Source organism: Haliotis cracherodii, unplaced genomic scaffold (genome assembly GCF_022045235.1).
Source record: "Haliotis cracherodii isolate W230 unplaced genomic scaffold, xgHalCrac1.p SCAF_1, whole genome shotgun sequence".
Classification (NCBI taxonomy): domain Eukaryota; kingdom Metazoa; phylum Mollusca; class Gastropoda; order Lepetellida; family Haliotidae; genus Haliotis; species Haliotis cracherodii.
This window is the reverse complement of record NW_027266264.1, coordinates 58,730,937-58,744,320: the sequence shown is the minus strand read 5'-3', so window position 1 is coordinate 58,744,320 and position 13,384 is coordinate 58,730,937. Positions and strand designations below refer to the sequence as shown.

Below are 13,384 nucleotides of genomic sequence, written 5' to 3'. Positions count from 1 at the left end.
TGTTATTGTGAAACTATTTCTTGCACTGATTGCTATATAATTGCAAATGGTCGTGGCCCATTCTAAGGCGGTGCCCTACATTATGCCACATACACACTGACACATATCGATACTAATCTAAAAACATAAAATTGCGCGTACTATATTCAAATCAGAAATTACCTATAGACGTGTCTACTGTAATACTGGCGGGGGGAGGGGGGGGGGGGGGGGAGGTAGCCTAGGAGTTTGATCGCTGAATCACCACCCAGAAGACCCTGTTGCGATTCCAACATTGGTGCAGTCGGTAAAGACTACTTGGTATGGGCCAATGATTCAACCCAACCATTTTGATTTCAGAAATGGCTTTGGCGAACAGGACCTCTATCTTGACAACTTTGAATTCTGCTGATCTTTCATTCGCAAGGGTTGGCAGAGCAAACTCGTCTACGTCACAAGTGACTCCATTCACTCCTAACAAGACAAGGTCGCTGCAAGGGTTTCACGAAGGAGCATCCGATCAAAATGTTGGTGTGGAAACTGACCAAGGAATATTGACGTCTTCCCAAGTGACACCTGGGCCTGTAGGCCACACTGAGATACCCAGGTAAAAGATATGCATCTAATATTTTATAGTATCGCTAACCATATAATTCATTCAAAAATAGCTATTGTTTAAGCTCGTATTCTGTATTTGTATTTATGTACGCATGTGTTTTGCTCTGACATACTCATGTAAAATACAGAAATCAAATCATTCCTCGGCAATTGTTAACTATTATCAATTTAACTACTTTGAAATGGTTCCTCTGTTTCTTCGCATCGTATCAAATTATCCAGAACATGCTAGTGTTCTTAAACCAACGTTTCATCAAGTAGCAGTGGATATTGTATAAAGTTGTCAAAATGAGATCAATGTCTCATTATCTATTTGATCGTTGTTTTATGACAGTGCTCGGACACCGGAACTGACGTCATGTGCCAAGGCGGTCGCACTTGCTTGCTGTATGTGCATAAGCTTCCTGTGTATCGGTTTCTCCCTCGGTTTGGGAGTCGTGTTTGTCCAAATCCTTGATGTCTTCAACACCACCCGTGCACAGACGTCACTGATGCAGTCGTTGTGTATTGGCTTTATATACGCAGGGGGTATGCTCCCCATACTCTTTTCTCTTTGCGCTCATCTCTATTAATTCAGGTTCATAGCTTTAAATAAAACCGTATCTTGTTATGTAGCTGAAAACATTTTTAGACCTTTCTAACTCCTTTTGACATTGAAATGGCATAACTGATTATCTTGTAAGTTAAGTTTATTTTATTTATTTTAATTGAAAAAAGTAATATCATAATATCATATTTTTGAACACCTATTTGGCTTTGTAATACCATATTTGAGCATGAAACAATGGAAAATAACTTCAACTGTCTGCTTAGTTCTCCATATCACGTGACTTCAAAACGGCTTGTCATTGGACAGTAACATGGAATAGTTTGGACCTTGCACCTTTCTCAGATTTGGGACTTAGATCAACTTGAAATATCGGAACATATTTCAGGGCCTGTAATTTGTTGTCAGAAGTTTGATAATGATGTATAATTAACCATTAAACCAATAACTTGAATTTTACAACTATTGGACTGGTGTAAAGTGCATCATATAGTTTCTGAATTATGGGTCGACCATGTCATATTCGGGAAGTAAGAAGGGTGTCAAAATAACCTTTTTCCCGAGAATACTCGTAAAAAATATTTGTCACTAGGCTTTACACAAATAAAACGTAGTCTGGCCATGGAAAAGAATCATCTTGCTCAGACACAGTTTCATTTGAAATTTTACAAATATGCCTATTTCGCTCATTTTAGCCACGAAAATAATAAATGTGACCATGAGAGAAGTCTAAAACTTGGGACAGAAAAAGGCGGGTTATTAGCCATTATAACATTTCTGACAATTTCATAAGTAATATTTCAACGTTTTCCGCAACTTAATAATTTGAATTTATGAATGGCCTTGCTCCTTTGTGGTTACCATTATTGTCAGAGTTCGGGAACAGGCAAATTCTTCATGGTCTTTACTCTTCATTCTTCGTTCTGTAATCATGTACTCGTCATTTGCGGTTTATAAGGCCAGCACTGGTCCACACTTACTCCTAGATGTAAAAAAGGCACTTAAAATATATCCTAAACAATGCCCACTACATGTATGTTTACATATATCAAACTTTACATTGGCTTATAATGAAAAATAAATATCCTATTATAAATTAAAATAAAATATATTATATATAAACTGTAGATACATTTTCATTCATTCCATTCATGAACTCTAAATCCGTGCCCTTAACTGTATTCCACAGCATTGATATGCGGACCGATAGTCCAGAAGCTAGGACCAGGAAACTCTGTGATATTAGGAGGCCTGTTGTCCCTGGTAGGATGTGTGGGGGCTAGCTTTGCCCCTAACGTGGAGGTGCTCATCGTCACTGTTGGATTTATAACAGGTACCCTTCATGCGTTTGCTCTGTGTTAACCTTTCTAGCGAACACCTGATTACAACAATACAGGGGAGTCCTCAGAATGTAAACTTACACTTGCGAACACCTGGTTACAACGAAACACGGTGACCCGTCAGTGTAGGTCCTATGTAAACTTACACACGCGAATACCTGGTTAAAACGAAACACGGTGACCCGTCAGTGTAGGTCCTAGGTACACTTACACTCGCGAACACCTGGTTAAAACGAAACACGATGACTCGTCAGTGTAGGTCCTACTTACACTTGCGAACACCTGGTTACAACGAAACACGGTGACCCGTCAATGTAGGTCCTAGGTACACTTACTCTCGCGAACACCTGGTTAAAACGAAACACGGTGACTCGTCAGTGGAGGTCCTAGATAAACTTACACTTGCGAACACCTGGTTAAAACGAAACACGGTGACTCGTCAGTGTAGGTCCTGGGTAAACTTACACTAGCGAACACCTGGTTAAAACGAAACACGATGACTCGTCAGTGTAGGTCCTATGTAAACTTTCACTCGCGAACACCTGGTTACAACGAAACACGGTGACTCGTCAGTGTAGGTCCTACTTTCACACGCGAACACCTGGTTAAAACGAAACACGATGACTCGTCAGTGTAAGTCCTATGTACACTTACACTTGCGAACACCTGGTTACAACGAAACACGGTGACCCGTCAGTGTAGGTCCTAGGTACACTTACTCTCGCGAACACCTGGTTAAAACGAAAGACGATGACTCGTCAGTGTAGGTCCTGGGTAAACTTACACTCGCGAACACCTGGTTAAAACGAAACACGATGACTCGTCAGTGTAGGTCCTGGGTAAACTTACACTAGCGAACACCTGGTTACAAGGAAACACGATGACTCGTCAGTGTAGGTCCTATGTAAACTTACACTCGCGAACACCTGGTTAAAACGAAACACGGTGACTCGTCAGTGTAGGTCCTAGGTAAACTTGCACACGCGAACACGGTGACTCGTCAGTGGAGGTCCTAGATAAACTTACACTTGCGAACACCTGGTTAAAACGAAACACGGCGACTCGTCAGTGTAGGTCCTATGTAAACTTGCACATGCGAACACCTGATTACCACAATGCACGGTGACGAGTCAGTATAGGTTCTATGTAAACTTACACACGCGAACACTTGGTTACACTCGTCAGTGTAGGTGCCGAAATGTGTTGTTTCAATCGCATTATAATAAGATGTTCTTATCTCTGACACGATGCCTGTCTGTGTGAATATTTGAGGACACCTCCATAGAAGGTCGCATCACGTGAACTCTCGAGCAAACGTTGACTGTCCAATCCAAATGAAGAATGCGTAGGTTCTTGAGCCAATGAGATGTCAGCTTTCTGAAACGAAATGGCTCCATTTCTTGCCACCTCGATTCACACCCATCAACATCCAACTGCTTCGGTGGATGCGACTTATCGGCGGATTCATTTTGGAGCTGACAAGACTAAGTCATAGATGGTGGTTGGTTACCTCGGACGATTCTGCTGTTGCAAATTTAATACCAATACCTAAACATGAGTATATAAATAAACGTTTCTAAACTTATTATGAGTGATGTTGATGCGATCTTTTTGTATCTGTTTGGTTGTTTTTTTTAAATCCCAGAAGTTACTCGTGTGAAGGCTCCGAATCGGAAGTGGGGAAGCGTGAAAATAGGCAAGATTTTTGTCAACTCCGGAAGCGGAAGGTCTGCGCAAATAATTTCAACGCTTAAACTTCGTGGATAGTTTTAAAGAAAAGAACCGATATGCAATGCCTGCACCGGCGATGTTGTTGCAGCGGGGAAATGATAATAATCCAAAGAAATCACAACATTGATCATCGACAGTCTGACGGTATATATGAATCTATACGGCGTTTAGCGCTATAGAAATTGATATTTATATAAATCATAATATCTGCCCCATTTGTAGAATCGGACAGAGATCTGAGTATCAGCCGCGGATCAGAGTAATAGCATAGATAGAGTCCTACATATACACTCTTCAAAAAAAAGAAACTCACAGGTAGATTTTTAGTAAAAGTATTGTACCTAATAAAGTCGATATATTTAATTTAATATCATAGATAACAATATGAAATTTTGGAGCTCGATAGTCACATGTTGTCGTTGTACAAAGTCATTGAAAACTGTTCATTGTCATGTCACATAAGGCCAAAAGGTTGCGCTGAACTCATGTGACCGCCCCGGGCAGCAATGACGGCTCAGACTGGATAAGTGTACGAATTCTGTCCTGCGGAATTCTGCGCCATTCAGCTTGTAACGCGTTGGTCAGTTATGGGAGAGTCTGTGGCGTGTTCTGACGTTGATCGAGTTCATCCCAGAGGTGTTCGATTGGGTTGAGATCTTGAGATCTCGACGGCTAGGACATGAGGTTGATGTTGGCATTATGAAGGTAGTCTACCACGACTCTAGCTGTGTGCGGTGGAGCGTTGTCCAGTTGAAACAGCTCCCTCTGGCGGTCAATGATTGGAAGAAGGTGAGGTTACAGAATTTGATTCATGTAGCGATCAGATCTCGTGGTGTAGGATATGGCCTACCACACCATGACACTACCGCCACCGAACTTGTCGAATTCACGTACACAATGTGGAGCAAAACGCTCATTTCGACGACGTTAAACACGTTGTCTTCCATCTCGACGGTGAAGAAGAAATCGTGATTCATCGCATAAACCACACTCGTCTCCATTTTTTCAAATTCCAAGGCTGTAAGGTATGGCACCAACGCAAGCGTCGCTGTCGATGGATATGTTGCTAAACGGGGACTAAACTGGTCTTCTTGGTCGGATTCCAGCCTCGCGAAGATGGTTCCTGACAGTCTGGTCCGTTTTCCTCCTCAACCCAGGGATGCGTCCTGCAGTCTCCGTAGCTGTGGCATTGCGATGACGTAGGTGGAGCAGTCGAATGTAGCGATCCTGTGCAGGGGTGGTAACTCTTGGTCGGCCGGTTCTCGGACGGTCTGCAATGGAATTGATCTGTGTGTATCGGTCACAAAGGTGGCAAACGGTGCTGTGGTGGACGTTGAAGTGGCGTGCCATAGAAGACTGCGATACCCCTCTTTGGATACGTCCAATGGCGATGTTCCGATCGACAGCGCTGAGTCTCGGCATTTTCGAACTTGAAAAATGTTGACAATTGAATGACAAGTTTTTGGCTTATGTTTGCCTTTTTATAGCCACTACAACGAGTTACGAATGACATAACTTGCACGTGCATTTTGTTTTACTGTTTTCCTCCATGACATTTTTGACAAGTGTGAAAACAATGCCGTTTAGAACATTGCAAATCGATAATGGCCAGTGCACCAACATTTTCCAATAACATATATCCAATTTATATACCGGAATTTTTTGTGTAGTCAGGTCAATGTAACTACATACTACCTGTGCGGGGTTTTTTTTAAGAGTGTATATTCACGTCATTAGGTCGGACATGCTCAGAATTTTTTCTGGTGTATGCTTAACTGCCATATGCGTATTTCTGCTTCTAAATGTCCAACAGTTTATGCCTAAATCTGAATTAACTATTACTAACAACACACCACTAACCAACAACACACCACCTTCGACGACTTGGTCTTGTCTGCTCCAAAATGATTCCGCCGTTACGTCGCATCCGCCAAAACAGTTATTGGTTGATGAGTGCGAATCGGAAATGTTGATATGCACAAATGAAAATGACCAAGGGTGGTCGTCAGTTTGGGGTGAAGATGACATGGTATTTAGACACAACAGGGTACATCAAATATCCATTATAATACAATTTGCAAATTTTCGTTGTTGTTTTTTGTTTTCGAGAGACAAAAATCAGATACGCTGGTCTGAATACTTCGCTCACTTCTAAAAGCAGCGACGCGGATGGGTTGATCAGAACATTCTCTCTCCTTATCTTCACACAGAGTGGAATCCCATCGGAGTAAAATGTGTTATTTAAAATAGATTGGTGTTGCTTCCATTTCTGTGGGACTCCTCTCTTTCCAGTAACAGGGCTAATATTCAGTTGTAAACGACCGTGTTTTGAACGAAGGTGCAACAGGGAAAGTCTTTAGCTTGGCTCCGTCTCTACATGTCACTAGCTGTCGCAGGGCGCATTGATCCGGGAACCAGACCGGAAGCGACAGGCTGGACTTTCGCTTATATCATTTAAAAAGGAGAGTTATTGCCCTTTGGAACAAAAAGACCGCCCATTCATGTCATGTTCCAGATTTGGATGCATAGTACATTTTGAGTGTGTAAATGTATCATAATGGGTGTGATTTCATCACACTTAAAATACATATGTCGCTTTTAATATGCATTACTTATTGAGCAATGTGACTCTTGTCGACAGTCCATGATAACCTGTGTTGTACTCATTACAGGTATTGGACTATGTTTCGCCTTTTTCTCGTCGTATATGGTGGTGAGCCAAGTCCTGACGAAGAACAAGGGCATGGGAGTGGCCCTCGTCACGGCAGGGTCAGGACTAGGTTCCTTCCTATCCCCCCAGATCAACAGACTTATATTGGACGCATATGGGTGGAGGGGGCTGTTTCTCCTCCTAGCAGGTGTCAACTTCAACATTTGTCTCCTTGGATTCATGATCCGTTGTTTGACGAAGCCTCTTTTCTTGACCAAACCTTCGAAAACGGACCTCAAGCGTACATCTAAATCGTTTAATGTTCACGTATTCAAGAACGTACCTTACACAATATTTCTATTTTGTCAATTACCGATATGGTTGTTTTACACTGGACTGTCCGTTTTCATCGTTGACATTGCTGAAAACAGAGGTTACTCCCTCGAGGCTGCGTCGTTACTACTCTCTGCCCTGACCATCGCAACCGTTGCTGGAAGTCTGCTCGGCGGGATACTGGACTCGATGCTACACATTCCAGCCCTTCTGTCTTCCTCCGCAGGCTTGTTTGTCTGTGCACCTCTGACCTTCGCATTCGTCTACTTTCATGATTATGGCGTGATGGTAGCTCTTGCAATTGGTCATGGAGCTCTCATCGGTATGGTGGATGTGTGCATACCAATTGTTGTGTATCAACTGTGTGGTCCCGCCATGTATTCCTCGGCTTTGTCGTTCTTTTTTGGACTTTCAGGCTTGTCCGATATTTTAAGCGGACCCGTGAATGGTAGGTACCTACATTGGAAAATCTGGGGGAGGGCCAGGCATTTTGTTTAAATGAATTTATTCGTGGAAAAATATTCCGAAAGAAACTAATTTGTCCTGAAGCTTTACACACACAAATATCGTGCACTTGACGAGCTGGCTGTTCTGACAAAAGAGTGTGTTTGGACTCAAAATACTTTGTTCGGCTCAGCTATCCAAAGACGCGCTGAACATGGCAGAACATAAATCCCTGCTTCCAACCTGTTGACTTCGACCCGCAGATGTTGTGACCAAAAGGGATTTGTAACCTTCTAAAGAGGAGAAATTTTATTCACTTCCCATGCCGTTTTTTAAATAAAAGCAATGACAAAAAGACACCCCCACCCCCACCCCCACCCCCACCCCCACCCCCACCTACACCCCCACACCTACACCCACCCCTACGCACTCGCACACAGACACTCACGCACGAACGCTCGCACGCACGCACACCCTAACCGTGATAACAAAATGAAATTATATGCACACATGAACTTATAACTTGCAATTCTTCCTTAACAGGCGCCATCAGAGACACGACAGGGGACTATCTCCTGATGTTTTATCTGGCTGGTGGAATAGCACTGGTGATGGGGGTTGTCTTCCTGTGTCTGGAACTGTGGATGCGACGAGCAAAGTCTTCATTAAAGGACGTATATATTTCTCGTGAAACTGTGGATACTAAATTGTGAATATCAGATTATATAACACATCTTTCGAGTCATCCAAAATCAAGATGAAAATTAACGTCATTTAACAAACAGTCATTAAACGTTTGCAAATAGTTCATGAATGGCCGGGTTGTTCGTGTTAATGAACGTACAACGAAAGTTCAATATATTTCAAGATTGATTCCGTATGAATGTTTCTGTTAAAATGCTTTCTCGTGACCATTGAATTATTATCACCATCACCAATCTTGGATGAAAATATGTTTTATCCAGACAGGTGGCCCAGTCGTCAAAGGAGCTACACTTCACTCTGAAGAGTTGCGTCCCTTGTGCACGCTAGAAACGTATGATTGTGGGTTCGTATCGGACTCTGACACTCTGACCTGTGAAGATCCGGGATGGAATAGGTCAGCAACCCATGCTTGTCGTAAGAGGCGACTTTGCTTGTCGTAAGAGGCGACTTTGCTTGTCGTAAGAGGCGACTTTGCTTGTCGTAAGAGGCGACTGTGCTTGTCGTAAGAGGCGACTGTGCTTGTCGTAAGAGGCGACTTTGCTTGTCGTAAGAGGCGACTGTGCTTGTCGTAAGAGGCGACTTTGCTTGTCGTAAGAGGCGACTTTGCTTGTCGTAAGAGGCGACTATGCTTGTCGTGTGAGGCGACTATGCTTGTCGTAAGAGGCGACTATGCTTCCCGTAAGAGGCGACTATGCTTGACGTTAAGAGGCGACTAACGGGATCGAGTGATCAGTCTCGCTGACTTGGTTGATGCATGCCATCGTATCCAAATTGCGTGGTCGATGTTCATGATGTCAGTCACTGAAAGGTCTGGTCCAGGCACGATTATTTACAGACCGCCGTAATATAGCTGGAATATCGCTGAGTGAAGAAAAGTATAAAGCCTGGGGAAACGTCCACGGAATACGTCTTGTGGATCTGTAACCGCGCTGTAATAAATTGTGAATTTATCTTCAGTGATTTGTGATACCAGTACTGTTTATACTGTGTGATTATTTGTAGGCGGCGTGCTGTCTGCATTAAGCTAGACTCACTCACTACCTCACTCACTCAATCGGGTATTTTTTTAAAAATTGAAAAAAATATCAACGTAACTATATTTATTTGTTTATTTTTGTACTCTACATGTGGGAATGTAGTATCAGAAAGAAACCAACTACAGGAAACTACGGTTATAACGAACACGCTTATAACGAACTTACGGATATAACGAACTTACTTTTTTTGGTCCCTACTATTTGCTGTACTTATGCTGTATATATGCTTATAACGAACTACGGTTATAACGAACTAAAATTAGTTGTCCCTTTGAGTTCGTTATAACCGTACTTTACTGTATATAACAAAAAAGTACACTCTTGCTGCAAATAAATTCAGACTACAACATGAAACATCCTTGTGTTGTTTTACCCGGCCAGAGGCCGGGAAAGTGAGAAAACACCAGTAACAGACCGTTCCTAGTTTAAAGCATGCGTGACAAAGTTTTTTATCTACAAGGCATGTGACTTGAATCGCATTAAAAGGTATTTCACAATGTGAACATATTTTGCGTAGTTGGGAACCGTGTTGTTGTCAGCACATTTAATTTAGGATAGATAGAAGGTTATAGAATTCCAAGAGGCTCAGCAGGAGATTTAACGCATGAAACCTTGTAGGTTGTGAGCGATGTTTGGACACGTACTACATCGTGTGTGATGTGTCAGTGAAAAACACACGATGACTGGCTGAAATTCTAAGCCTAACTGTGAAAGACCAGTACCAAGTCGATGGTTTTCATTTATTTCTCCACATAGTCCCCTTCCAGGTTTACATACTTTTGCCCGCGATGCTGCAAGGCCTGAATGCCGGTCAAGAAGAAATTTTCTTCAGCCACCCTAAAAAAGTCATTCACAGCGGAAATGACGTCATCATTACTAGGAAAATGGCGACCGGCTAGTTCCTTTTTCATTTTGGGAAATGGTTGGAAGTCTGACGGGGCCAAATCGGGTGAATAAGGGGGATGCTCAATGAGTTCGAAGCCACAATCATGGATCGCTGACATGGCAACCATGGATTTGTGAACAGGAGCATTGTCTTGGTGGAACAGGACTCCTTTAGTGAGCATTCCCCGTCGCTTAGCTTTGATAGCTTCACGCAACTGTCACAGTAGGTCAGCATAATGGCCTTTTTCAAGATAGTCAATCAGCAGAATACCCTTGGAATCCCAAAAGACTGAAGCCATCACCGTTCCAGCAGAAGGAACCGACTTGGCTTTTGGGGGGCTGGTGATTCCGGATTCGTCGGGATCTGCTTCAAAACGGCATAAATTGTCACGGGACTTCAGGAATCTGACACGTTTCTGATCCGCTGTCAAGAGCTTTGGCACCCATCTTGCAGAAACTTTTGTCATTCCCAACTCGTTGGTGATAATGTGCTCAACCCTCTCATGAGAGATGCCCACAACACTGGCAATAAGTCGAGTGGTCAATCGTCGATTAGCCATCTCCATGTCATGCACCCGGGTAATGTTTTCCGGAATGGTTGCTGTTGAAGGCCTTCCTGGCCGCGGGTTATGTCAAGGCTCTCTCTGCCACGCTTGAATTCCGCAGCCCACTTCTTTATAGTGAAAAAAGGAAGGGGCATCATCCCTTAAAGTGGAAACCATGTCCGCATGTATCTGTGTTGGAGTTGATGACTGCCCTATAGCCAGTTTTGTCCATTTCTGGTGATTTCAATGGGTAGGTTCACAAGATGATCTGGCACAAAGACAATAATAACACTACAGTTGCAGTTCTTATGTCTATGATTCATTAAATGATTGTACTTTGCTGGTGGCAAAAGTTTGTTTCAATCCGAATGAGATATCCCACTTAGGCTTAAAACTTTTCAACCAACCCTCGTTCCAACTGTAAAATCGAGTAGATGTTTGAATTTCTATTTGCCGTCCTTTATTATGTCAAATTGCTGTTATTGACGTTGGTTCATTGATGCTATATAAGCTGACGCCCAAGAGAAACTGTGCTAGAGTTTGAAATCACTCTTGCTCAAAAACAACAAAACATACATGCATGAAGTAAAGTGTATTGAGAAGATCAATATATCAACATAATCAACACTGAAAATGACAATCATACCGCGACCGAGAATGACGTCAGAGCCAAAGTTGGGTGTGGTACAAAACTCGAGCTTTCAGAATCATGGACAATAGGCAGAGTACATAAACAATCGCTCACGTTCAATAACAAGTCATTAGTAGCGTGTGTGACCACCAAATGCCCCAATACACGCAAAAACTCTTCGACGCACAGAAAAAGTCAGTCGTCTGATGAGGTCACGTGGGATTTGACGCCATTCTTCTTGGAGGGCCAGGATCAGTTCTTGCCTGTTGGCTGGAGAGTGTGGTCGTTGTCGAACACGACGATCCATCAAGTCCCAGAGGTGTGCTATGGGGGACATGTCGGGTGAGCGTGCAGGCCACGGCAGGACGTTGACATTGTTGGCTGCGGGGAAGTTAGTGACAATTCTGGCTGTATGGGCTCTAGCGTTGTTTAGCTGATAAATGACACCACGTGGCTGCTATTGGAGAAATGGTAGGACGACTGGACGAAGAATGTTATCCATGTAACGCTGAGCTGTCAAGTTTCCGTCAACGATGACCAGCGGTGTCCTCTCCTCCCCTCAGATCCCTCCCCACACCATGACACTCCCTCTACCACATGGTACGACCTCCTGCACGCAACACGCCGCCGTTCGTTCACCCCTTCGGCGGTAAACACGTTGTCTTCCATCAGCCCTAAACATGCAGAATCGACTTTCGTCAGTGAAGACAACCCTCTGCCAGTCACGTCGTTGCCAACAGTCCGGGCCCATCTCAATCGCAGACGACGATGTTGCGCTGTCAATAGCTGTCCTCTGTATGGTCTAAAAGCCCTGATTCCATGAGCCCTGAGTATCCTGGCCACCGTCTGTCGACTAAACCTGTGACCTGAGGCATTTGTTGCCGATGACGTCACTGTCAGGAAGCGATTTAGGAGGTGCAAGGTACGCACGTACCTGTCATCAAAGGGCGTGGTCACCCTGGGTCTGCCTGTTCTTGGCCTGTCAGCGGTCCGCCCTGTCTGTCTGTAACGTTGCGTCAAGTTGGTAACGACAACACGGGAGCCACTGAAGGTTCGTGCAATATGGGCGTGGGTGGCTCCCATCTGTACCATACCCAAGGCTCGTTCACGTTGTTCGACTGTGTGTCGTGGCATTTCTTTTGTGTTCTTTTATCACTGTGGATGTCTGACTTGCCGTTGCAATCGTTTTATACCCTTACCCGCACGTGCATTTGCAGTTGTCCGCGGTGTACGTGTTTTTCACTTTTTCGAGTGTTATCTCGATTAACAGTAACAGACGATTAACATTTTCTGCATACACTATTGCTGTATTAAGGTTATGTGTTCATCGAAAAAAATCTTATACTTTGTCTGAAATTTATATTTTCAGTTGGTAAAGTTTCTTTTGGACGTCAGTTTATTTTATTTCATGACAGAAAAATCATCGATTTCATCACAGTGTTCGGGGAAATCATTCCTTCTGTTGAATATGTAGCATGGTTATAATCACAAATTTCAGGTTGTCACACATGCGAGTAAATATTCATATTTTCTTCTTCACAAATGAAGTTTTATATATCAACACATTGTGCAAGCTTAAAACTGTCTAATCTTTTCTGACGTGATTACGCTGACTTGATTGTAATGTATCATCAGGTATGCTTAATGACCAACCAGTGAGTGATCGAGACTTCTTTTATGGCGCATTAAACAGCATTTCAGTTGTATTACTACATGGCAGCTTCTGTTGATAGATTCAGTGATGAGTAGCTCTTCCGTCAGCATTATTCCAGAGGCCCGTATATCACCGATAGGCCACACAAGCCAGTGATTGATAGAGCCACGTCCACCGCAGTCGTAGTCCGATAACACAGTTATCTGAATCGGACCACCAGATATTAGTTAGTTCCCTCTTATGACAAGCAGTCGGGTCCTAACCTGGGATAATGTTGGAGGGAAG

General features: G+C 43.3%; 1 protein-coding gene across 1 annotated transcript; it reads left to right on the top strand.

Annotated features, from left to right (window-relative positions):
* Positions 1-986: 986 nt before the first annotated feature.
* On the top strand, positions 987-8,355 carry LOC139466084 (monocarboxylate transporter 6-like). The gene is made up of 4 exons (XM_071248101.1): positions 987-1,125; positions 2,334-2,477; positions 6,888-7,646; positions 8,186-8,355. The coding sequence occupies exons 1-4, from the start codon at positions 987-989 to the stop codon at positions 8,353-8,355; spliced, it is 1,212 nt and encodes a 403-aa protein (XP_071104202.1).
* Positions 8,356-13,384: the final 5,029 nt, after the last annotated feature.